At 34.7% G+C, this 25369-nt stretch overlaps 2 protein-coding genes across 2 annotated transcripts; both read right to left on the bottom strand.

Annotated features, from left to right (window-relative positions):
* Positions 1 to 460: 460 nt before the first annotated feature.
* On the bottom strand, positions 461 to 3383 carry LOC107846212. Its single transcript, XM_016690657.1, has 5 exons — positions 3308 to 3383; positions 2401 to 3236; positions 2000 to 2272; positions 1679 to 1852; positions 461 to 1393 (listed from the first exon to the last, which is right to left on the bottom strand). The coding sequence occupies exons 1-5, from the start codon at positions 3381 to 3383 to the stop codon at positions 461 to 463; spliced, it is 2292 nt and encodes a 763-aa protein (XP_016546143.1).
* Positions 3384 to 4349: 966 nt separating this feature from the next.
* On the bottom strand, positions 4350 to 24444 carry LOC107847514 (aldehyde oxidase 4). The gene is made up of 10 exons (XM_016691798.2): positions 24075 to 24444; positions 11227 to 12915; positions 9614 to 9879; positions 9281 to 9487; positions 8961 to 9179; positions 7394 to 8359; positions 6902 to 6997; positions 6234 to 6332; positions 5628 to 5817; positions 4350 to 4911 (listed from the first exon to the last, which is right to left on the bottom strand). Exons 1-10 carry the CDS (start codon positions 24220 to 24222, stop codon positions 4688 to 4690), a joined length of 4104 nt encoding a protein of 1367 aa, XP_016547284.2. The 5' UTR covers positions 24223 to 24444; the 3' UTR covers positions 4350 to 4687.
* Positions 24445 to 25369: the final 925 nt, after the last annotated feature.

Below are 25369 nucleotides of genomic sequence, written 5' to 3'. Positions count from 1 at the left end.
GCACAATAGCTTCCAAAATCTTTGAGTTCCACTTTCTTGGTGCCTATTTTAGGCCATACAAGGATTTAAGAAGCCTGTACACTGGTATTTTCTCCCCCTGGCTTTGAAATCCTTGGGGTAATTCCATGTATATCTCATCTGGAAGATCACCTTGTAAGAAGGCATTGTATACATCCATTTGATAGATGTGCCAATGTCTAATGGATGCAAGTGTCAATACTGATCTAATAGTAACCATTTTGACTACAGGAGAGAAAGTTTCCTGGTAGTCAATTCCCTCTTGCTGGCTATAACCTTTGGCCACAAGCCTTGTCTTGAACCTTTCTATGGCTCTTGTATCCTTGTACTTTATTCTATACACCCATTTACAGCCTATAGGCTTCTTTTCTTCAGGTAAGCTTACAACTTTCCAAGTTTGATTGTCTTCTAAAGAACTTATTTCTGCCTTCATAGCCTCAACCTATCTGGGATCTTTAATAGTATCAGCATATGAAGTAGGTTCCACCTCTACTGAATTGCTAGCAATAAATGCTTGATAGTTGGTTGATAGATGATCATAACTTATGTAATTTGACAGACCATAAGTAGGAGTTGTAGTAGATTTCTTAGCTGTAATAAAGTCTTTTAACCACAGAGGTGGTGCCTTGGATCTAGTTGATCTTCTCTGTTCAGTGAAAGGTTGTGGATGAGTAGAGCTAGTTGTAGTAGTTTGTGTGACATCAACAGTCATAGATACATCAAGTCCAGGAACTTGTTCAGGTGGCTGCTCACTAGATATGAACTGACTTGATTCAACTGCTAACAAATTATTAGAGAATGCATCCAAGAAAGGTGTTGATTTGGTGGTGATCTCTTGAAAAGGAAAAATAGTCTCTCTAAATTCAACATCTTTGTTAACAAAGAAAACATCATGAGCAAGATCATAAAGTATATAGCCCTTTTGGGTTGGAAAATATCCCATATGAATGGCTTTTATAGCTCTAGCTTTGAGCTTGTCAGTTTCATGAACATTTTTAGCAAATACTAAGCATCCTAATACTCTGAGATGTTCTAGAGATGGTTTTCTACCATATAAAATTTCAAATGGAGATTTATCTTTAAGGACAGGTGTAGGCATCCTATTAATAAGATATGCAGCAGCTAGGACACAATGGCCCCAAAATTTCAAGGGTATATAACCTTGAAGTCTGATTGCTCTGCAGACTTCTAAAATGTGTTTGTGCTTCCTCTCAGCAACACCATTTTGCTGAGGGTTATAAGCACATGAAGTCTGATGAATGATACCTTTGGACTTAAACACAGAGTCACATACTGAGTTTATAAACTCTGTACCATTATCACTCCTAATAACTTTAACACATTTGTTAAACTGTCTTTTAACATAAGCTATAAACTGCTTTAGATGAACACATACATCAGATTTTATTTTAAGCAAGAATAGCTAAGTCATCCTAGAGAAATCATCAATAATAGTTAGAAAATATTTGTTTCCATTATACGTAGCAGTTTTGTAAGGTCCCCATACATCAAGATGTAGCATGTCAAAACAAGCATTACTTTTAATACCACTACTAGTAGGAAATAAAGTTCTAACTTGTTTAGCGCAAGGACAAATGGAACAACTTCTAATGTTTGAGTTACATTTGTCCAAAGGAACATCAAACAACTTGTTTAATACTTTGAATGAACTATGACCAAGTCTTATGTGCCAAAGATTGACATCAACTAGACTATCTTTAGATTTTAAGGAACAAGAATTTGCAGCATGTACTGATTTGATACTGAAAGAAGGCAACAGGTATAGGCCATGCTCTTGTCTACCAATCCCCTTCACCTTCCCATTGAAGAGATCCTGAAATATGCAAAAGTCAGGGGAAAATGCCACTATATATATATATATATATATATATATATGTTACCTTGGATATAGAGAGAAGATTAAATTTAAACTGAGGTATATATAGAGCATTATTAATATTATACTCTGCAGTAATCATACTTGTGCCACATGAGTGACATAAGCTGCATCACTAGTAGGTAAAAACACCTTTTTGGACTTGTTAGAGTCTAGTTTGGTGAGGCTAGTGAGAAGATCAGGATCTTCTACCATATGGTTGGTAGCTCCTGTATCAATTATCCACTCTTTTTGATGGTTTACAGAACCTAAAATGGTATTCATACCTGCTGTGTTGGCAATAGGAGTGGCATGAGGCATGTTGTTCAGCATAGTTACAATCTGATCATATTTATCTCTTATAAAGAAGAAAGGCACCTGCATTTAACTGTTAGGAAGTACAGCTGAAGAATATGGGTGAACTGGATCACAGACAACATCTTTTGACTCCATTATGCCCTGAGTATCAATACTAGCATGAGCTTGATATGTACCAATCTTCAAACCTTAATGAGAACCAGGAATGAATCCTTGAGATGCACCAGTACCAACATTGAACCCTCCAGCCTTCTTTTTGAACCTATCATTATGTACCCTACAATCTTGTAGCAATTGTCTTTAGTATGCCCTTTCATTTTACAGAAATCACACTGTATAGTATATTGTTTCTTGAATTTTTGGACATTGTTAGGCCTAGAATTGTACAGTGTTGTGGCCTCATAATTTCCAGTAGGCATTGCAGGAGAGGTTCCAAGAATTCCTGAGGTAGTAGTCAAGCCCTTTTGGCTTTCATCACTCATCAACATTGAGTAAGCTTGATTTATAGTCGGCAAAGGAGTCATGAGTAAGATTTGACTTCTTGCTTGAATGTAAGAATCATTTAACCCCATCAAAAATTGGTACAACTTTTGCCTTTGCACATGATCCAAGAAATGCTTTGACTTATTGCAATTACAACTAGGTAATGGAACCAATGCTTCAACTTCATTCCAAAGATCCTTTAGTTTTGAGAAATACACAGAGATTGAAGAAGCGCCTTGAACCAACGTAGCAATTTCTCTGTGAAGGTTGAACGAACGAGAGCCATCAACCTTATCAAATCTCTCTTTCAACTCAGTCCATACTGCGTGTGCATCTGAAGCATAGGCTATGCCACTAACCAGATTTAGTGAAACTGAATTCATCAACCAAGAAAGTACAATTGCATTACACCTCTCCCATTGATACCAGTATTTTTCATGAAATCGCTCTTTCTTCCAAGCTCCATCCACAATACCAAGATTATTGCGTCCCAAGAGAGCAATTTTCATGGACCTGTACCATAGAGAGTAGTTTTCTGTCCCTGTAAGTTGAAAAGAAATCAATGATATGCCACTGGAAGAAATAAGGGATGAGTCGCATCAACTGCAGCACCAACTCCAAAGTCCTCCTCAGCCGTAGAAGAGGATTCATTTGGCAAACCACTACTTCGGCTTCCAGAACTCGTCATATCGAAGAAGTCAAAAATTTGAGAGAATCTTAAAGAATTGATATCAAGAAACGATCAATTGATCGAATTTCGAACAACATTGAATCAAACCAGAATTAACAGAAGAGGAAAGATAATCGGAAAACAGAGAGCTGTCAATTAGCAGCTCATGGCTTTGATACCATGTTGAGTAATGCAGAATTAATGAGGGTGAAGTAAATGATTCAGAGAAGAAGAGATGTATGAAGAAGAAAGCAAAGAGAAATTCTTATTCTCTTGATAAAACTGGTCAGCTGTAGTACTTATACTAGAGTAGTCTGTTATGTATAACTAACTTCTAATTAACCAACTAACTAACTAATTGTACAAAGTCTAATCTTCTCTTGCTCTTAACAAAACATAGTAACTTACCACTCTAAATGACTAATGTTCATATAAACGGTTGATTATTTCAACCTCAACTATGAAGAGTTGGATTAGTATTGCCATTATTGTAAATTGAATGTTAATATTTGATAAGTATAGTGCTACTACTTTCATATATGTGAAGCATTTCCACTTTTAAGAAGTGACTGCAATGAACCTAAATGCATTAGCTAGTGCAAGATTTTATCGCTTGTCTGCCAAAAAAATAACCTGCCTAGTGATCAATGAAACGAATGAGATCCATGACCTGCATCTCGGCGGAGACAAAAGCATGAATAGCTAATTGAGGTGCGGGCAGGCTTGGCAAATAACAAACTTTATTACTCATATTAATCTTCGAACACAAATGCAACACTCACGAGTGAACTGTATCTCTTTTGTATTAATTGACCTAAGTCGCACCCTTATTGTTGGGCTGAGTCTCGGCTTTCGAACAGTACATGGGACGAGTTTTTGCCTCATATAGCGGTCCTCAACTCGTACAATGAAAAACCAACCACTTCTAAAATAGGACTAAAGGTGGGAACAATGATAGTAGTATAACATTTTTACTGTCATAGATAATAGGTTAAGAGTATATAGTCTTTATTCACATAATTATTACAAAGTTAAACTTGTTCAAATTTCTATCAATATACAACATAATACTTCAAATAGCTACTACGAAGTAATATAATGTAGTAATTATTTAGCTTCATCTAAGACATCAGAGCAACTTTTCATAAAATCCAGGCCATCAATCTAGCTTATTGTCTGTCGAGCAAACCCTTAACCCGGGGCATCACAATACACGTTGATGCTCCAATTGACCCTCGTACCATAAAAAGCATGCGAATTATGGAACGTTAGAGCATGTTTTCTTAAAATCCAGGCAACGGACACTCTCTGAATCGAAAATTTTAGGTGGATGGTTTGTTGATCAAAGTTTCCAAGTATTTCTCCACGTAGTCCAGGCCAATAGTTGTCTTCACAACCGGCATTATAGCAGGTACATCCAGATAAAATTTCGAAGCAGACTCATCGAGCTTGTCCCAACTTTTTAGTTGTTTTCTGGCTTCTCTAATGGCTGCTCTTATAGCAGAATGGACTGTAGCTGCTAGAAGCAATGGTGGTTCACCAGAAGCTGCAAAAAGAAATAATGTTCAGTATTTCAAGTCATTCTATCAAGAAATGCATCCAACTGGAATGTAAGTAGAGTCTATGTTGTTCGGGACTCTTCAAAATACAACTGGTGTGTGAATCCTCAAATAGCTATTCAGACACAGGTACGGCATCATTTGTGGAGGTTCCGACTTCCGAGAAACATTAATTAAAATGCGGAACACATGATTCTATGAATTTTTGTAGGTCAGAGAAACACAGTTTAGAGCGGAGAACACATGATTCTATGCATCTTTGGAGGATTCGTCACAGGTGTGGCGACATTTGCCTCTAACTCTAATCATCAGTGTTAACATACTCCACCTAATATTCAGAAATTACATTGGTTGTGGCAATGTTAATTTGAATCAAAATCCATATATAGTTGATATTGAGTTAATGGCCAAAACACACCACACCTGAAAAATCACCTCGCATTCCAACTTGAAGAGCTGATAGTTGATGTGTTTTTAATACAAAGATGGTGATCGTTCAGTAGGGAAAGGGAACATTGGAGAGTTGGGATATGAAACGCGCTAAAAAAGATAGTTTAGGTGTGGTTTTGACCATTATCTAGTTGACATTCTCTACACAAAATGTTCTCTGCTCAACCAAATGGAAAATGAGGTAAAAGAGTCCCTCACAAGTCACTGAAGCAGTCAGTTCAGCTCAGAGTATTAAATGAAGAAAGAATAGTACCTTTAGATGATAGAATACGTTTTTTGTGATGTCCACTGTTTAGCACACGAACGTTCAAACGTTTAGGTATGGTGTCAATCGTCGGGATATGGTATGTCCAAGTGCTATTTGTAACCATCAATCCGTCTTCATTTGTAAGATATTCTTCAAGCATAAAATATCCAATTCCTTGTACAAATGCCCCTTCAATCTGCAAAAAATAGAGTATTTTTGAATACTGAACTTTCATATTCGTCGATGCAAGTGAAACATTGAAAACTTTGTATGAGTAATACTTCAAGAGGAAATATTTTCCCGCATCCGAAGTCCACATAAAATCTGGAGAAACATCTAAAAGAATATAAAATCCTTGTTACGGACACCCTTCATTCATTCAAAACATTACATGATTTGAATTTTATAGGTTAGGATTTTAGGACAACGATTTCTGTTGCTAATAAGTGAGTTATGAAACTTAACATTGGTACATATATTTAGTAAAAATCTTATACACATACATAGCGTTTTTAAGTCAAAATTGTTGGGTTCGACCGAATCCCGATCCACCCCTCATTATAAATGCTAATATCTAGGTGAAAAAGGAGTAGAGTCTTTCAGAAGAAGAACCTGTCCTAAGTCTGTAGCTGGATTCAAGCTTTGACCACAGTCGTATATAATGTCCGACTGCAAAATTCTTGGTAGTCCTGTCAAAATATCTATCTCAACCTGCAATTAATAAGCATCTTTATTGTTAGTTTGCCATAAGTAAGTGCTGTAGTTGGTCATTTGGTAGGTGTTTGGACATGAATCGAGTGATATTTGGAAAAAAAAAAATAGTATTGAAAAATTAAGTAGAAAAATGGTTTTTGAAAGTTGAAATGTGTCTGGACATGAGTTTCACTTGGAAAAGGTTGATATTTTGTGAGAGAAAATTTGTTCTTTCTCCAAGTTTGGAGTGAAAAGTTGATAGTGTATAACCAAACAAGTTTTGAGAAGAAAATATTTGAAATGCAAAAGAATTTATCGCCAATCGGGCGCCTTATTGGTTATCACTGCCAAAATCGCCAAAAGGTGAATGTCCTACTATGCTTTTCACTCAATGTATTGTGAGAGTTGACGTTTCTCAGACTCTTCAAAGATGTCACCAGGTACATGTCTGACCCTCCAAAATTAGTGCATTATTGGAGGATCCAACACCAGTGCGGCAACACTTTTGGAGAGCCCGAGCAACATAGGGTGTAATGCTTCAATGCGGATACATTCACCAGAAGAAAACGTGGATAAAAGAACTTTACCTCGCTGACAGCAGCACCGTAGTTCAAATATTGCCCGGAACTTGAATCTGGAACAAAATAAGCATGTGCTTGTAGATCTATCGATTGAGCTTCTGCCTGCCGAAAGATATGCCAGCAGAATAATGGGGCTTTAAGAATTTGAACCTTTAAAATATTCGACACATGGAAAACAATGCATAATAAATACTACCTCCGTTTCAATTTGTTAGCCCAATTTGACTTGGCACGGAGTTTAAGAAAATAAAAAAACCTTTTAAATCTTGTAGTCTTAAATTAAAGATATGGAGAAAGGAATGTAAGGAGTCATCAAATAGAGAAAGAGAGTCTTTTTTAAACAGTAACTTGTGCATTTAACTTTAACCAACTCATTAGAAGTGTTCAAAAGTAGAATTGGACAGCAGTTGATCTGGCCTTTTTTCAGAAATTATTAACATCTTGGACTTAAATCATATCTGGAAACTAGAATTTTAACTACAGAGAGATAAGAAAAACCTCGCGAATCAGTGTAGTCCAATCGATAGAACCATGTTGTTCATGAAGTTTTTCCTTTAGGGGGATCAATCTTTCAACCAGGATATTACAGCAAAGTCGAGCCGCTTCACAGCTTGATTCAGACTTAGTACTTTCGGCAGTAAATCCAGTTTGCACTAAGCTTAAGGTGTCTATTTGTATTATTCGCACCTTCTCAACAAGCTCTTCGCTCCAACTTCTCTCGATTAAACTAAGAGCATAAGCGATCACCTGTTTAACCTTTGTCCATAGCCCTTGTCCAATCTCAACCCCTCCAACTTCACAAACTATTGATCCATCCTGCAGAATGCTTACTTTAGCTGGTGTTGCATGTTGGTTAACTTCATGCACGATTGGCAATCGAAAAATGCCCCTTTTCTTCCACGTGTTTTTCTGGTTGAATTCATCTACTATCATTGCTCTATCAACGAATCTTGAGGATATGGATACCTGATCCATGATTCTAGGCAAGGTATATTCTCCGGATTCGCCTGCACTATCCTTGTAGAATAATTTAAGGCTTTCGTAAGTATGAATATTTTGACTAATGACAGAGTCCACCTCCATTTTCAGTACACTTGCTACGTGTTCTATTATAGCATCAGCGACATAAGATCCTTGGACATCCCCAAGTGCCCGCATCGAAGATTTGCTGGTAAGGTTCGTCTTGCAATTCTTTATATCGAAAGAAAAGGCACCCCAATTGTATTTCTTGAGTGCTGCAATTATATGAGATGCTATGACAGGGGTTATATCTTCCGATATCCCTCCGTTTACTAAGATATCAGCATATAAGGCTGTGATCTTCCCATTTGAATTGAATCCGACACTGTATGTTACTTTCAAAGGGTGTCTTCCTCCTGTTATTACCATGTCGGAATTTCTGTTGACATATATCCTGATAGGGCATCGTAACTTGTACGCTGCAAGTGCACAGGCTGTGGAAACCTGAAGTTTTACACAAAACTCAGAATAGAATCTATGGCTCCGAGAATGACAATCAAACAATCTTTAACAAAAAAAAAAAAAAAAAGGCCTCCCGTTACGTGCAAACAAAATGATCTTTTTTCTAGTTAACAAAAAGTTTCAAAAAAACAAAATAGCAGCCCAGTGCACAAAGCATCCTGCATTCATGCAGGTTCTAGGAAGGACCGCACCCAGTGACGGAGCCACATTGAATTCAGGGGGTTCATACCCCCTTCGTCGGAAATTATACTATTTTTACATGATCAAAAATATTTCTATGTATATATAGTAGATGTTGAACCCCCTTCGACTAGTTCATATATTTTCTTTTGAACCCCTCAATGAAAATTTTGGCTCCGCCACTGACCAAGGGTTGTGATGTAGGCAGCCTAACCTGATGCAAACATCAGTCGCTGATTTCACGACTCGAACCTAGACCTATAGTTCACACAGAGACAACTTTGTTGTTTCTCCACGGCTTCCTTTCTAAGTTGACACAGTAGTATTTCAGCAAAAACAGTTGCTACTGCTTCAAAACTTCTCTAAAACTTTAAGTTATTTTCTTCTATTAATAGGTACTCACTGGCATATTTCTTATCGCCTTGCCACCGAAGCCACCTCCAGCCCTTCTTGTTATCACACGGATATTATGCTCTGGAACCCCAAGACAACGAGCAATCACACTATGCGTATACTCCGGGAACTGAGTTGAAGCGTAAACAACCATGGCCTTATCCTCATCCGGAACTGCTAAAGTAGTCTGTGGCTCCATATAAAAGTAGTACTCCGATGGAAGTCTCAGCTGGAAAGGATAGATAATAATCAATTATACATTTGAACTGTAACCATATATTTACGATTAAATACATTCTTTCTAAATGCAGAAGCAACTACTCAAAGTACCTCAGCAGAAAGAATCTTGTAGTCAGCTTCAGCCATTCCTTTTGAGAAATCACCAACTGGTTCTATGGGAGACGCGGGACCTTGAAGAAAACTTGATCTCGCAACAGCCTCCTCGACAGTTAGAATCGGTGAAACTGTATCTTCTGTATCATATTCAACAACAGCTGTTCTTGCAGCCACATCAGCAGATCTCTGGCTTTTAGCAACCTGTCATTCCACAACAGAACTAAACATGCTTAACGAACTAGTTCTAAGTTTTTCTGCACCGAGTATATGAAATAACTAACACAGCAAAACAAAACCTACAGATAGAACCTTGAAATGATGGCTTACCACCACAGCAATTCGGTCACCACAATATTGGGCACGATCCGCAGCAAATAGAGGTTCAGTGCCATACTGGCTCAAAGCTCCTACATTTTCCCCTCCGCTCGGGATATCTTTAAATGTAATAATCGCAACAATTCCATCGGCTAACGTATTAGACTCGACCTGGAGACTAATGCTCTTTACCCTTGCTAATGGTTTTGTACTATAGATGAATGCTCCATGTAGACAGTTTGGTGGTGATGGGATGTCATCTACATAAATTGCTTCGCCTGAAAAGAACAATGTAAGCCAACAAATCGAAGTTGAGAAATTCATCTAATATGAAAAAACTACATCAATCATCGACTATACATCAATTTCGAACTAGTTGAGGTTGGATATACGAATCCTCGATATCTGTTACTACTCTCTATAGGGTAATTTCATTCCAATACTAGATAATGTGTCCATCAAAGAACATCAAGCTTTTCGGAGTAGGTTTCTGTGATCTTTAGATTTCACATATATCCCTACACTGACCTAAAAATCTTTAACGGACTAAAAAGACTCATGGTAAACACGGGAGCTAAGTAGGTGTAACAACAATAACTAAATCTCCAAAACTATACAAAACCCCGAGCCATGTGTTAATAAAAGAATGTATGCGGGAGAGTACTGCAAAAGGGTGAACAACCATCTCAAGAACAAAATAGTTTAAGCCGTATTTGCAAAATGAAAGTTAAAAAAGGGAAGAGAACTGTTGACATTGATTACCTGAAATAATTTCTGATTCATCTGTATTATTGCCACCGAATGACTCCACTTGGTCAATCTTATAGTTGTACCAATGTTGCTCAGACTCTTCGAACTCTACAAAAATATTTTTGCGTGTCTGATCCTCCAAAATGCACTACTTATGGAGGATCCAACACTCACCTGTTGGAATTTTTGAAGCGTCCGAGCAGCATAGGTTATATCTAAGCTTGGCAATGAACTTTAACATTAACTAAAATAGTTTTATGCATATACAAGAGACATATTGGCCTATTTCCTCTACCCTTTGGAGCGTTACTTTGAACAAGTTCTTCTAGACTCCATCCTTAATAGTGCAGATATTCATTTTATATCAGTTTCCAAATTTAAGAACAATATGCCATTGATTGCCGACGGAATTTAATGGACATATATGAAGAAACAAAGAAACCAGAAGCTTTTCGTTTATTGGTTTTTACGTGTCAAGGATGTGCCGAGGTATGGAATAACCAAAGATGGAACCTCACCTTTAGGAGACATCTAAATGACTGGGAGCTGGACAGATTCATTGAGTTTCTCAATAATCTCAATCTATTCAGTGGTGTGACAATAGAGCAGTACATATTGACACGTTCAAATGATGCATCATAATCAAAAGTCCGTAAATAAAGAGGACCTATGTGTTAGTATACTTTCATGATCACATAGTAGCTCTATGTTAGTGACGACTTGAAGGTACCCTAGGCGGGCTAGGCCTTCCTCATAACTATATCTCCAAACGTAAGCCTTGTCAAATCCAGGTAGTAGGAGGAGAGAATAATACATAATTGGGCTAAACATGCACAAAGAGAGAGAGAGAGAGAGAGAGAGAGAGAGAAACAAACCAGAAGCTTGCATGGCAGCTCCATACTTTTTCATGGGTTCACCGACTGGATAGTACTCGGTACTAGATTCCACAACCTGCTCTCCAGATGAGAGTATTGTGTGTGATGTATTTCCTTGACTAGTATCAGCTTCATCATTAGTACTTCTGGAACCATCTTCTATAAAAGTTTCACCAATTCCATCGAACAATCCAATGGAAACCACGGAATCAACATCTGTCAAGGGATGCAGAAACTGGAACAGAAAACTGACAGCCAAGCTTGACCTGTATTCGGGGTATGAAGTCCCTGGTTCAGATACTACATCTAGCTTGACTAATTTCAGTGCTTCATACAGAATTTTGAGGTTTAATATCTTCCCGGTTAGATATTTCTCTACGGTTTTGGCCCTTATTGCATGATTTGTGCCGAAGGCACCATATGCCAACTTGATAGAATGTATCACAACTCCATTCTTGTGAGCAGAAACATCAGCTAAGAAAGCAGCATTTACATATGCCAATGCACTTCCGAGAGGTCTTGGTGCAGCTCGATAGGTTTCAAACAACAACTTTGAAGAGTTCACAAGAAAATTTCCATCATCTTTGAATGGGATCCAAGCATTTAGAAGCACACTTCTTGAATCAAGTGCTGACCTTGCTAAGAGTTCCTCCCATTTAAGCTTTTCTTCTCCGCCAACAGTCAATATACTAACTGTAGCATCCACTCCAAGAAATAATGTAGACATGTCAGAAGGAAAACCAAACTTCTGTGCCATGGCTAAATTACCCCCCACAGTAGCAGTGTTTCTGACGAACGGATTAGCAATTCTCTCCATATGTTCAGCCAACTTCTGGGACACCATCTTTCCATATGAATTCAAATTGACTTTGTTTCCCTCATTCAGGAATGAAATAGCTCTAGATATTGTCACGGTTGCGCCAATTTCAATTCCTTTCTGATCCCTATTGAGGATCGAAAGTTCAGGGATACGCCTCAGATCAATGTACTGGTCATACCGGTGTGTTTCCTTGTAATAACCAGTGCCAGTATTACCAACAACTATTTTAACGCTCCCGACATTTTCAGCCACACTGGAATTCAACAAGCTTTGTAGCTCCTCTATGGAAACAGGACTAAACCAAGAATACCTCGTGGAATCCAAACATGTGAAGGATTCACTTTTCAAGAATTCAGGATATGTAACAAGGTCCTTACTTGGATCATACGGAGGCAACTTACTCTCTTTGGTTTCTCTGGAATCTCCCTTTTTCCAAAAGGTATTGAATCCCAAATCCTCTATATCAATATCAGAAGCGAAACTCTTGCAGGCATCAGCGATGGGACGGTATCCAGTGCAACGACAAAGGTTCCCTGAAATGGATTTTTCGGCTTCAAATGAAGTAAGATTAGAGAATCCTTGTCGTGGAGAATCTTGATGGTTCCGTTTATCAGCATTGACGAGAGCTGAAAAGAATGACATACACATTCCAGGAGTACAAAAGCCACATTGAGATGCATGGAAACCAGCAAATCGTTGGTGAATTGGGTGATAACCATCTCTAGTGTTACCAAGACCATCACTTGTAGTAATTGCACAACCATTTAAGCTGCAAAGAAGTGTAAGGCATGAACTCACACTAAAATCTTCTACTCTGTTTAGTTTTGGATCATACTTCGAGACTAAAACAACACAAGCTCCACAACCACCTGCAAATCATCAAAATTACAGCTTAATTAATGAGCCTTATCCTGACAAAAATCTCAACTTACGCCAAGAACAACTACGCCTAAATACCAAGCAAGTTGGTTCAGGCTATTTGAATCATCACCGACTAAAATGGCAGCCCTGTGTGTGGGGTCTGGGGTAGGTCCAAACTAGTAGCCTTACCCTGCATTTCTACAAGAGGTTGTTTCCACAGCTCGAACCCATGAGCTCCTGGTCTGGGCAGCTACTTTACTAGTTACGCCAAGGCTCCCCTTCATCAGTGACTATATAGTGCAATTTAAGCTCATTTTGTCAATATAATACAACATCAGTAATAGCTAAGACTCAATCCGAGGCAATATGGGGTTGGCTATATGAATTATTTACGGACTATATGTTAAGATTAATGCCTCAAAAGCTGGAGATTAGTTGTATTTGCTGCTGTAATTCAAAATACAACTTTAAAATAAGATTTAAATTTAGCTAAATAAGGCTGCAATCTTGCAAAATCGGATCTATTACATTTGCTGATCTTTAGGCCATAATTGTTAGAGATCATAATAGCTTATTTTACTCCTTTTATTGAGCTTTTTCAGTTATGATTTTATGTATAAATGTGGAAGTGATCAATGAAACTTAACCAAGCTTTCTGCTCTTTCTTTTCTTTGTTAAAGATCTGTTTTTTATCTCTTACAGATTGGTATCAAGAGCATTGCCATCTTGAGGGACATGTGAGAAGAGAGTGAAAAAAAAAATACAAGTTCTTTCTATATAACCATTCTTTAAACTATTATCTTAAATAGTTCATAGAAAATGAATTCTGAAACAAGTTTTCTAACTCCACCTGTCTTCAATGGTGAGAATTATCAAGATTGGGCAATTAGAATGACGGTCCATCTTAAAGCACTGGATCTCTTGGAAGCAGTAGAAGTGGACTATGAAGTAACTCCTCTTGGAGCTAATTCAACAGTGAATCAGATGAAACATCACAAGGAAAGAAAGACAAGGAAAGCCAAAGCCAAGGCATGCCTTTCCTCTGCAGTATCTCCTTCAATTCTTACTAGAATTATGCAAATGCAAATGAAGTACGCTCAGAAATTTGGGAGTATCTCGAAAAGGAATATCAAGGAAATGAAAGAGTGCAGAATATGCATGTGATGAATCCGATTCGGGAATTTTAAATGAAGAGAATGAAAGAAGCAAAAACTATAAAAGATTATGCAGATTAGCTACTCGACTTAGCCAACTAGGTGAGATTGTTTGGTAAGAATTTTACTGATGAAAGAATTATTCAAAAAATTCTTGTCACACTTCCTGAGAAATATGAAGCCACAATCTCTTTTTTTGAGAATTCTAAAGATCTGTCAAGCATTACCTTGGCAGAACTTGTTAAAGCTTTGCAGGCATTGGAGCAAAGGAGAATAATGAGGAAAGAAGGTTCTGTTGTTGAAGGTGTTTTCTAAGATAAATCACAGACCGAGTCATACAAGGAAAAGAAAAAGAATCAGAAGCAAAAGCAAGGAAATAATTACAACAATCAGGGAGGAAGTAATCCACCCTGCCCTTATTGCAAAAAGACAAACCACTCTCAACAGAAATATTGGTGGAGACTAGATGTCAAGTGCAACAAATATGGTCAACTAGGCCATGTGGAGAGGGTATGCAAGTCACAAACGCAACAAGAAGAAGCAAAAGGCTGTTGTAAATCAATATCAAGAAGAGAAATTGTTTGTAGCAACTTGTTTTTCTAGCAAAAGCACTTCTGAAAATTGGTTGATTGATAGCGGAAGCAAAAATCATATGACTAGTGATCAAGAGCTATTTAAAAAGCTAGATAGATCTGTTATTTTCAAAGTTAAAATTGGAAATGGAGAATATCTTGACGCAAAAGGCAAAGGAATAATTGCAATTCAGAGCCCTACAGGTTTGAAGCTTATAACTGATGTTTTCTTTGTTCTTGATCTTGATCAAAACCTCTTAAGCATTGGGCAACTACTTGAAAATCGTTTCAAAATGTTGTTTGAAGAAAAAACATGTATCGTCAAGGATTCTGATAATAAGGAGATGTTCAAGGTCAAGATGAGAGGAAGGAGTTTTTCCTTGAATCTATTGAACGGGGAGCAAGTAATAGTTGTCCAGTTGGAAAATGATTCCGAGTTATGGCACAAAAGACTCGGACATTATCACCATGCTCCCGCACTCTTCATGAAAGAAAATCAACTAGCAAAAGGTCTCCCGAGCCTTGATAAAAATTTATCTGCTTGTGAAGCTTGTCGGGGAAGCAAACAGGGCTTCTTTTTCAGAATTCATCATGGAGAGCAAAGAATAAGCTACAACTTGTTCACACGGATGTCAAAGGACCTCAGAAAACACCATCTTTAAAGGGTAGTAAGTAGTATATTGCCTTTATCGATGATTGTTCCAAATATTGTTGGATTTATTTTTTAAATTTTTAATCTGAGGTCGCTGATGTATTATGGAAACTTAGAGCTTTTGTGGAAAATCAGAGTGGTTGCAGAGTTCAACTGATAAGAACACATAATGAAACTGAATATACTTCAGAAAAGTTCAACAACTTTTGTAATGAAGCAAGAATCGAGCATCAGCTAACGGTACCCTATACTCCTCAACAAAACGGAGTAGTGGAAAGAAAAAATGGGACGCTAATGGAGATGACAAGGTGTTTGCTCCATGAGAAGGGGCTGCCAAAGAAATTTTAGGTTGAAGCAGAAAATATTGTAGTATTTCTGCTAAATAGATTGCCAACTAAGGCTCTGCAAAAAAAGACACCGTTTGAGTCTTGGTTTGGTTGCAAACCTTTGCTAACAAATCTGAAAATATTTGGTTGTTTTCGTTTTTCTTATGCACCTCAGGTTACTGTTTTAGTTTTGGTTCTGGAATATTCTCTTGGTGTTCCAAAAAAGCAAGATGTTGTGGCTCAATCTACAGCTGAAGCAGAATACATTGCAGCTGCTTTAGCCTGCTTCAGCTGTGAATCATGCCCTTTGGATTCGGAATCTGATGGCAAATTTGTACATGGAACAAAAGAAGAGTACTGAAATCTTTGTGGATAATGAAGCTACAATTTCAATTGCAAGTAATCATGTTTCTCATGGAAAAACAAAATATTTCAAGATAAAGTTTTATTTCTTGAGGGAGATGCAAAAAAATGGAGACATAAACATGGTGCACTGTAGAACTGATTTTCAAAATGCTGATATTTTAACTAAGTCTCTACCTAGAGCAAGATTCGAGATTCTCAGAGAAAGACTTGGTGTTACTGCTCTTGAGTCAAAGAGGACTGTTAAGACTAGTGCCTCAAAAGCTGGAGATTAGTTGTATTTACTATTGTAATTCAAAATACAGCTTTAAAATAAGATTTAAATTTAGCTAATTAAGGCTGCAATCTTGCAAAATTGGATTTATTACATTTGCTGATCTTTAGGCCATAATTGTTTGAGATAGTAATAGCTTGTTTTACTCTTTTTATTGAGCTTTTTCAGTTATGATTTTATGTATAAATGTGGCAGTGATCAATGAAACTTAACCAAGCTTTCTGCTCTTTCTTTTCTTTGTTAAAAATCTGTTTTTTATCTCCTACACTATATTGCTCAATTAAAGCTCATTTATGTCAATATTATACAACGACAAGAACAACTAAGACTCAATCCCAAGCAAGTTGGGCAGACTATATGAATTATCATTGACCACATGCTCAATTTAAGATTATTTATGTCAATATTATACAACGACAATAACAACTAAGACTCAATTCTAAGCAAGTTGAGGTCAGCAATATGAATCATCACCGACCATATCCCTAAATTTAAGTTCATTTATGTAAATATTATACAACAGCTACGAGCTACTACGCCTCTAACCAAACAAGTTCGGATCAACTATATGAGTCGCTCCATTTAAACTCATCTTAGACCCATATCAGTCAAGTATTATAAAGGGTAGCCCGGTGCACGAAGCATCTCGCGTTCATGCATAGTCGGAGGGTTGCACCCCAAGGGTATGTAATATAGGGAAGCCTATGCCAACATAAGTATCAGTGGTTAATTCTACGGAATGCTTTCACTCCCTGTTTCCTTTTCATATAACAATATTTGACTGAACATAAAGTTTCGAAAGAAAGGCTTTTAGAACTTGCAGTCTTAAATTTGGTATGGCATTTTATGTGGCTACAAGAGCATGCTTGTCATTGAAAGTGAAATAGAAAGTTTAAAATTAAAAGATTTCAAATATAGGAAAATTGATTCTATAAGTATCAAAAATGTTAAATGCAACTAAAAAAGAACACTTGCAAAGCACTCCATATTTGTTCCAAATCATATTAATTTGAGTTGATCAAAAACACACCTAAATTAAAGTATTTTGGTTTTTTTGAGTTTCATATCTGAACTATCACGTGTGAGAGTTTTCAATACCTGAACTATCACCATTTAGTAGGAACTAGGAATTGATCCCTCGTCCTCTAGGTCAATAACTCAATCTTCAACCATGTGCAGCATTTAGTTTTTTTGTAGCTAGCAATGGTGCCATCAGATAATAATTTACAAAGTTTACTCTCACACTATATCTACATCGTTTAAGTTTGGATGTGTATAGCTAGATAGTTAAATTATCATAAAGTTGAACAAATAGACACACATATTCTGTAAGACAAATCTCATGTGATTTAACGTATAGAACGCGTGCATCTCATGCGATTTGCCATGTAGACGCATGTATATATTTGTTCAACTTCATGATAGTTTAAGTGAGAGTGAGTTGAAGTATATACCAATTGAAACATGTTGAGTTGTCTTGATGTATAATCTCAAAATTATATAGAGGTATATTTAGTTGTCAGCTGAAATTATGGGTGTCGAATGGGAGGATTGAGATGAGATTGAAGATATTAAATGGGTTGAATTGATTACTGGGTTGGGTCATGACCCGCGCAAACTCACTTTAGGTTGAAATAAGTAAAAATCGAATTGGGTCTTGACCCGTCCAATTTGACCCGCTTAATTTAAAAAATATTAACATATTGATATTTACCCCTTGTAAACCCAACTCAAGAGAACAAATTTGGATGGAGTTGGAAAGTTGGGTGGGTGGGTAGAGAGTGGGGGTAGAGGTGGGGGTGGGAATGGGGTAGGGCAAGAATATTTGTTAAAATTTAATTTATTTTAAAAATAAGAATTTAGTTTTTGGTGAGGGGTGTGGGGTAGGGGGTAGGGAGTTAGGATGGGGTTGGGATAAGAATTTAAAAAAAAAAATTTAAAAAAAAATTATTTTTTGGGAAAGGGGTATGCATGTGGGTGGGGTAAGAATTTTTTTAAAAAAAATAATAATTTTTTAAAAAAATATTTAAAAAAATTAGGAGCGGTGTGGGGGTCGGGGTATGGGTTGTGGGGGATGGGGGGGGGGGAGGGGAAGGAATGGGGGTTGGGGTAAAAAAAAAATGAAAAAGAAATTTAACTTTTTTAAAAAACTATATTTTAGGAGATAAGATATTGTCGTATAGGGGGGTGCAACGGGAAGGGGGAGATGGGGTTGGGGTAAGATTTTTTTTATAAAAAAATATTTTTTTTTTTAAAATATTTCTTAAAAAAATATCTTTTTAGGGAGGGGTAGGGGATGCGGTGAAGGGGAGAGGGTAGGATTTTGATCGTGAGGTAAGAAAAGATTTTTTAAGTTTTACTTTCAAAAAAAAATAAAAGAATTAATTTTTTGGGGTGGGCGTGGGGGTGTGGGTTCGGGGTAGGGAGGGGGGTGGGAATGAGGTGGGTGGGTGGGGGCAAAAACAAGATTATAAGATTTTTTTAAGAAATAAAAATAATATATTTAATGGAGGCGGGGTGTGAGTGGGGTAAGCTGGGGGTGTAGTGGGGTTGGGGTGAGGTAAGGTGGGTCATTTTGAGAGTGGGAGGACGCATTGTCGCTTGTTTTTTCTAATTTCATTAGTAAAATCATTTTTCTATTAAACGGGTTTAAGTGGAGATTGATTTGAGCTCATTTGAACCCAATTTAAAAATGAGTTGAGATTTAATGGGTTGAAATTTAGGTAACTTACATAAATTCCTGAATCTTTAAGTGATATTACATAAAATCTCGACTATTTTGTTAATTACATTTTATTTCGGTTTTTTAAAATGTGATACATATGTTATGTTATATGGTGATACATATAAAAAAGTGATACATTTGAAACTAACAAGATATTTATATAAGGAAATAATAGATTCTCTTTTATTCATTGTATTCTTTTATTTAAAGAAAGATATCTAATTTTTCTCTTTTCTTTAGATTTAATTTAGGTGTTTTAATTATGTTTCTCTTTTTTCGTCTTTAACTATGAAAGATATATTTTTTGGGGTCTTTTTTCTCTTTTTTTCGTCTTTAATTTCGTCATTAATTTTAATCTGCTTTTTTTAGATTTAATTTTAATTATGTTTCAATTCCGCTTTTAGTTTTTTTAAAAAAAACAATATTATTATCCTTTAAATTTTATCCAATAGTAAATTATTTTGAACTCATCCGATTAACTATTGAGCAGGTTGAGCGGGTCAGCTTAATTTGTGTTCATTTTGACACCTCTAGCTGAAATCAATTGAGTCCTATTTATATAGTGTCTTTTTTAAAATAAATTATATTTACTATATTTTCTAATTATATTTGTCATTTTTTTCTCTTTCAAATTCCGTGTGTATTTCAATAATTGGTTCATCACTTTACACATCATTAGCAAGTGTATTTCACACACCTCATCTTATGGGCATAGGATTTCACAAGATCAGGGGCGGAGCTACAGTATGCTACGAGGATTTGGACGAATCCAGTAGCTTTTGCGTATATATATATGTGTGTGTGTGTGTGTGCAGTGGCGGACCCAGGAATTCAAAATTGTGGGTGCTCAAAAATTTTTATAAAAAATAGTATGTAGTTGTAGCAATTCGAACCCAAAAAGTTGGACACGGGAGTCACATCTTTAAGCCACTGCACCCAACCATATATTTGTTCTCTGAGTGCTTTTTAATAAATTATACCATTTATTCTGAGTTTCTTATATAATTATACCTAATCTACGTTGAGTTTAGTGGGTGCCGGAGCACCCCAAAATTACACATGGATCCGCCCCTGTGTGTGTGAACCCATATAAAAATCATGTTGCTTGGCCCAGTGATGAGTGCATGGCTGTTGAAGCCTCCTTTGTCTCAAATGTCGGTTCGAACCCCACCAACAATATATATTTTTATTTTTAATTTTTTACTTTTTATACATTTTTTTATCGATACTCATAAACTTCAAATCCTAACTCCACCTCTGCATGAGACACACATTTGTTAAAAATTAGTTTGTACACTCATGCGTTGCACAAATATCCCTTTATTATAAAGATCATGGTAAAATATTAAAAACTAAATAATATCTTTTATTATAAAAATTATGTTAAAATAACAAAGACACGGTCACCTAATTTTGCATTTAATATAGTTGGATATTGTTCGTGCCTTTAAGTGATAAATTTTGTTATGTACATGTATTAATGTATATGATCTTTTATTTAAAAAATATATTCTAGGATCTCATATTATAAATTAATTATTGTTTTTTTTCCTCTATCCATAAGCTCTTGAAAATATTATATCTTATGAACATTGGTTAAGTGAGTAGTTGAGTTGTGCTTTGATCCTAGTAGTAAAAAGATTTCGTTTCTAACCTATATATTGAGTTAGTTAAATAAACCCTAACTCAAGGTTAATCCTAAAACAAAGTCAATTCATACGTTGAAACTTACAGATTTAAATTTATCCAACATCATTTAAAATTTACATTAAAAAGGAATAAAGCAATCATCTCATACCTAAATATATTCATCTAGATAGCTTATCAATATTATTTAATTACTACATAATAATAAAAAAAAAAGGGTCATTCGAAAGCTAATAATTGTAAACGGTTATTGTTATTATAAAATTTTACCCACACTTGATGTCGCCACACAAGAAATTTTTATTTTTTTTAGCACCTCAATCAAATTGTTCATTTTAGCTCCACTAAACACAACTATGAAGCACATTTCTACTATATATAAATGGGAATCCCAAATCCTCGTCGTCCTCACAGGGTCAAAAATGGAAGTTTGATTCTTTGAGGACATCAATCATCAACTTACACGTGTCTGCCACTTCCTTTCCTATTTCAATTTTGCACTCTTTTTCTCTTGCAAATCCATTCTTACGGGTTTTTTCTACGGTTGATGCCTATTGATGTTCTACTTCTTTCATTTCATATTAATTTTCTCTTTTTTCTTTTACACTCTTTTTAAAAATAAGAAACTTTTCTTAAATTAAATTTTCAAATATATTAAGAATTAATTATAAGAATAAAATTAAAAAGATATATTAATTCTATTTTGATTTTATAAAATTGATAAGTAATTTAGAACATCTATTTATAGCAAGAATTACAATTGATTTAAGATAGAATAGAGAATCTCCCTTGTTAGGAGTCCTAACAAATATTTTTAGTGCACTTAGATAGTCACGTATGTTTATTATTTTTTTCATACATATGATTATATTTGTCATTATTTAGTATTTTATAATATTTTTATTTTTATATTTATAATTGAATTATACATAGTAGTAATCTTTTATAAATCTCTTCTTGTTCCTTGTTAGATTGCGTGTTCTTTTTTACTTATTTCTTATATTAAGAATTAATTATTTTCCCAACTTATTTATTTTTGTAAATCACAAAAGATTTATAATTTTTTTCTATATTATTATTATTAATAATAAGTAATTAAATAAAGTACTAATAGCCAAATTTAAATTTTTAAAACATAATTAGTAAGATTTAGTATGTTTTACTCTTAATATATTTGATTCTTAAGTTATTTGTCAAATTAAAGAAATAAGTAAAAAGGAATTGAGCGAGTACACTTTTCTCTCTCTCTTTTTCATTTTCCTTGACCTCTGAACTTAAAAAAACTTCTCTTTTTATTTATTAGTTTAGCAAAGCAAGAGAGATTTATTATTTTCTTTCAATACTATTGTTATCATTAAGTAATTATATAACTACTTAATATAAGTGAGGATCTTGGGGGCTTGGTCGTCCTCACAGGTCTAATAATTATCAATCATATACTTTCAAAATATAATTATTGAGACAAACAAACAAACTGCTATTAAATAGTTCTTTAATAGAGTACCAAATCAATAAATGTAAAATACAGTGAAATGGATAAAGTGCATTATTTATTATTTTACATTTTAGTAAAATTTGTGCAACTTTAAAGTTATAATCTCATTTTCTATCAGAGTATTTATTATTTCTTAATAATAATACCTATTCTATTTTTAGATGTGTTTGGTACAAATATGTTTTTGTAATGAAAAATACTAATTTAAAAATATTTTTTAAAAAATTAGTGTTTCTTACTTTCTTTTTTTCTTATATTCGGTATGTAAGTAAAATATTATTTAAAAATTATTGATTTATAATTTTGATAAGTACTATGAAAGGTGAGTATGAGGTGATGGGGATGAGAGCTATGCTATCGGTGGGAGTGAAAACAAGGAATATTGAAAAACGAGGGACTCAATAAATGTGAAATGCAAAATATAATTTTTCTACTTCCACAAAGTCATTTTCATAATTCTAAAAAGACTTATTTTTCTAGAGAAAATATTTTTTCTAAAAATCTAACCAGTCAAATATGAAAAAAAATCGAAACGTGTTGAACACACCATTTATTTGTTTTAAATTGAATTTTAAGTCTATTCATATTTGTTAATTATCCTTGATACTTCTTTCCTCATAAATAAAGTCTTTTAAAAGTTATTCAATTCTATGATAAAAAAAACTTTGATAATCATAATGACATACCAAACAAGACCTAATCAATATATCAATAAATTAAATTAATTATATAATAGAAAAAACGTGACTTAATTTATATATTTTCTAAAACTAAATTTTATATTCTTATATCACAAGGTTGGACTCGGACTTAGCCCGGACCTTACTCAACTAGTTCCCTCTATAAATGAGGTGATAAAATAAAGTCTACGCATGTTTTTCCTTTTCTCATCACCTGCCTCTTAATATCCCCACAATCAAATATTTCACATACAATAGTCAATGGTAAGGTTGGAATCATAAGAGGAAAAGAATTCGTAAAAAGTTCAAACAATATTTCTAAGACGCTTTTCACTTTTTAACAGAGTATAAGTATATTTTAGGACTCTTTCTCCATTTACACAAAGGAAAAATTAAAACCTACCAACACTAATTCTTGAAACCAAAAAATTGCCTCTTTTTTGGTTTTTGGTCAAATCTATGTCGACAGTAAAATTCAATTGTAATCTTTTTTTTTTTCCAATTCTTTTCGTATTATATTTCTTTTATAAAGAAATTTTTATGTTTGAAATTCTTTTATTACCAATTAATTGATACTATTAACGTTCTTTAATCTTTTTCTTGGATTAGGTTTAGCGATACAGATATTAGGACTCTTTGTATTGTAAAAATAGTTATTTAGCGTTATTAATTTTGATGATTTCTAATAAGAAAAGGTTTAACCATAAATATATTTAATTAATTTTCAACTCTTAAATATTATGAAAAAATAGTGAAAAGACGATTTTGTATAAAGTAAAGACTTTAAATGAAGGGCAAAAGGTTCAAACGACATTTTTAAGGTCCTTCACACTTTCAATATATTATAGATATAGATTATAGATATATATTATAGATATCGATATAGATATTACACTTAACTATAGATAGTTAAGTTATAGAACTTCATCTTTTTGTTTCTCGTCCAATATCTAATATCCATTTTGTGATTTGACTAATTTGAATCAAAGTCGAAAAGTGAGATGAAAGCACTTCTTATCGATGTCAATTTCATTTTCAGAAACCAAACTCGAGATTTCTGACTAAGAATGGAATCCTAACAACAGAGACGTTGGGAAGCCTTGTAACCTCTAAAGTAAAATTTTCTGGCATGAATATGAGGTATTCATAAATATAAGTAAATATTCTCTATCTTTAGTCAGAGCTCAAATTCAAGACTTCCTGATCGACTTGATTCCCAATATGTATATCGAACACCGAGTAGCAAAGCAAAAGGAAAAATAAGGGAAGTAGATTTTACCTTCACCACAACCAAGCTTGGGACTCTTGAAAGAAGCATGATATCTCAAGAATTGAAGCAAAGTTGTAGAAGGATCAACACTTGTTAACTCAAATCTATCTCCATTGACTGCAAAAACTAAATTCCCGTTTCTCTCTGAAGCCTTCATTAAATAATATATGAATTATTCTTATATAATTCTAAACAGAAAAAAAAATGAATCCAAAATAAACAAGTTAGATATATAAGATATTTCTCTCATGCAAATGCATGAACATTTCTTGAATAAATTTATAATGTGATGGGAATAGGTAGTAGGGAGTCAATTTGTTTAGCTAGCTTTCTTTGTCAAGTGATTAGAAGATATATAGGAGATGGAAGTGGCGGAGTCAAGATTTTTATTAAGGGTGTTCAGAAGTAAACATATAAACTAATCGATAGTGGCGGACCCAGGATTTAAAGGTTGTGGGTGCTTTAATGTAGCGTAAAAATTTATTAAAAAGTGCAACGTAGTTGCAGGGATTCAAACCCAGAATAAGAGACACAGAAGTTACATCTAAAGTCAGAGCACCCAGTCATGTTTTTGCTCTTTGGGTGCTTTTTTTATATATTATACCATTTTTTCAATGTTTCTTATATAATTATACCTATTCTACGTCGAATTTAATGGGTGCCGGAGCACCCAAAAAAAGCACGTCGGTCCGCCCCTGCTAACTAAAGGGGATTCAACATCTACTATATATTCGTAAAAAAATAAATTTAACTATATATAAATAGTGTAGTTCTCCACCGAAGAGGGTTCAGGCCTAAGGGTAGCTCCGCTCCTAGGAGATGGCTAATCTGCAGCATATCGACATGATCCTAAATAGAAAGATATGAAATTTATGAATTAGAGTAGAAAGTTAGCAGGTTGTGGGTGTTGTTTAATTCCCCTTTTCAGTATTGTTAGTAATATTATTCTCCTGATATCTTATTCTTAGATTTTAGTATTATATATGTTGTTTTCTTTGCTTCAATTATCGTATTATTTTGTCATTGCTACTATTCTCTTCTTCATTATTTTCATCGTGACTTCTTCGTCTATCATATTTAAGATAGGAATAAGATTGTGTACATGCCACGCAAATCCCACTGTCACTTTCTTGTTTCTATTAGTGAAAGAAGAACGAAACACGTTTGGCCTTAACAATTAATTGGAACTTTGACAAAATTAGAATTAGAAAGTATATCTTACTTTAATTTGATATTCCATAAAGGAAGGAGTAAATATAATGTACTTGTTAATTTTAGAAGTATTTAGTTTGCTTCAACTGAAA

The sequence above is a fragment of the Capsicum annuum genome, chromosome 11, assembly GCF_002878395.1.
Source record: "Capsicum annuum cultivar UCD-10X-F1 chromosome 11, UCD10Xv1.1, whole genome shotgun sequence".
Taxonomy (NCBI): Eukaryota; Viridiplantae; Streptophyta; class Magnoliopsida; order Solanales; family Solanaceae; genus Capsicum; species Capsicum annuum.
This window is presented reverse-complemented; position numbering and strand designations above follow the sequence as displayed.

Excerpts from the sequence above, each read along its gene's own strand:
- LOC107847514 (XM_016691798.2), bottom strand. The coding sequence starts at position 24,222 with ATGAAGGCTTCAGAGAGAAACGGGAATTTAGTTTTTGCAGTCAATGGA. Across the intron at positions 9,880-11,226 it reads AGCTGCCATGCAAGCTTCTG|GCGAAGCAATTTATGTAGAT; the intron begins GTTTGTTTCTCT and ends TGTTCTTTTCAG. Across the intron at positions 9,180-9,280 it reads ACAAGATTCTTTCTGCTGAG|CTGAGACTTCCATCGGAGTA; the intron begins GTACTTTGAGTA and ends TATCCTTTCCAG.
- LOC107846212 (XM_016690657.1), bottom strand. The coding sequence starts at position 3,383 with ATGACGAGTTCTGGAAGCCGAAGTAGTGGTTTGCCAAATGAATCCTCT. Across the intron at positions 3,237-3,307 it reads TGAGGAGGACTTTGGAGTTG|GGACAGAAAACTACTCTCTA; the intron begins GTGCTGCAGTTG and ends TTCAACTTACAG. Across the intron at positions 2,273-2,400 it reads CATTCCTGGTTCTCATTAAG|GTGCCTTTCTTCTTTATAAG; the intron begins GTTTGAAGATTG and ends AGTTAAATGCAG.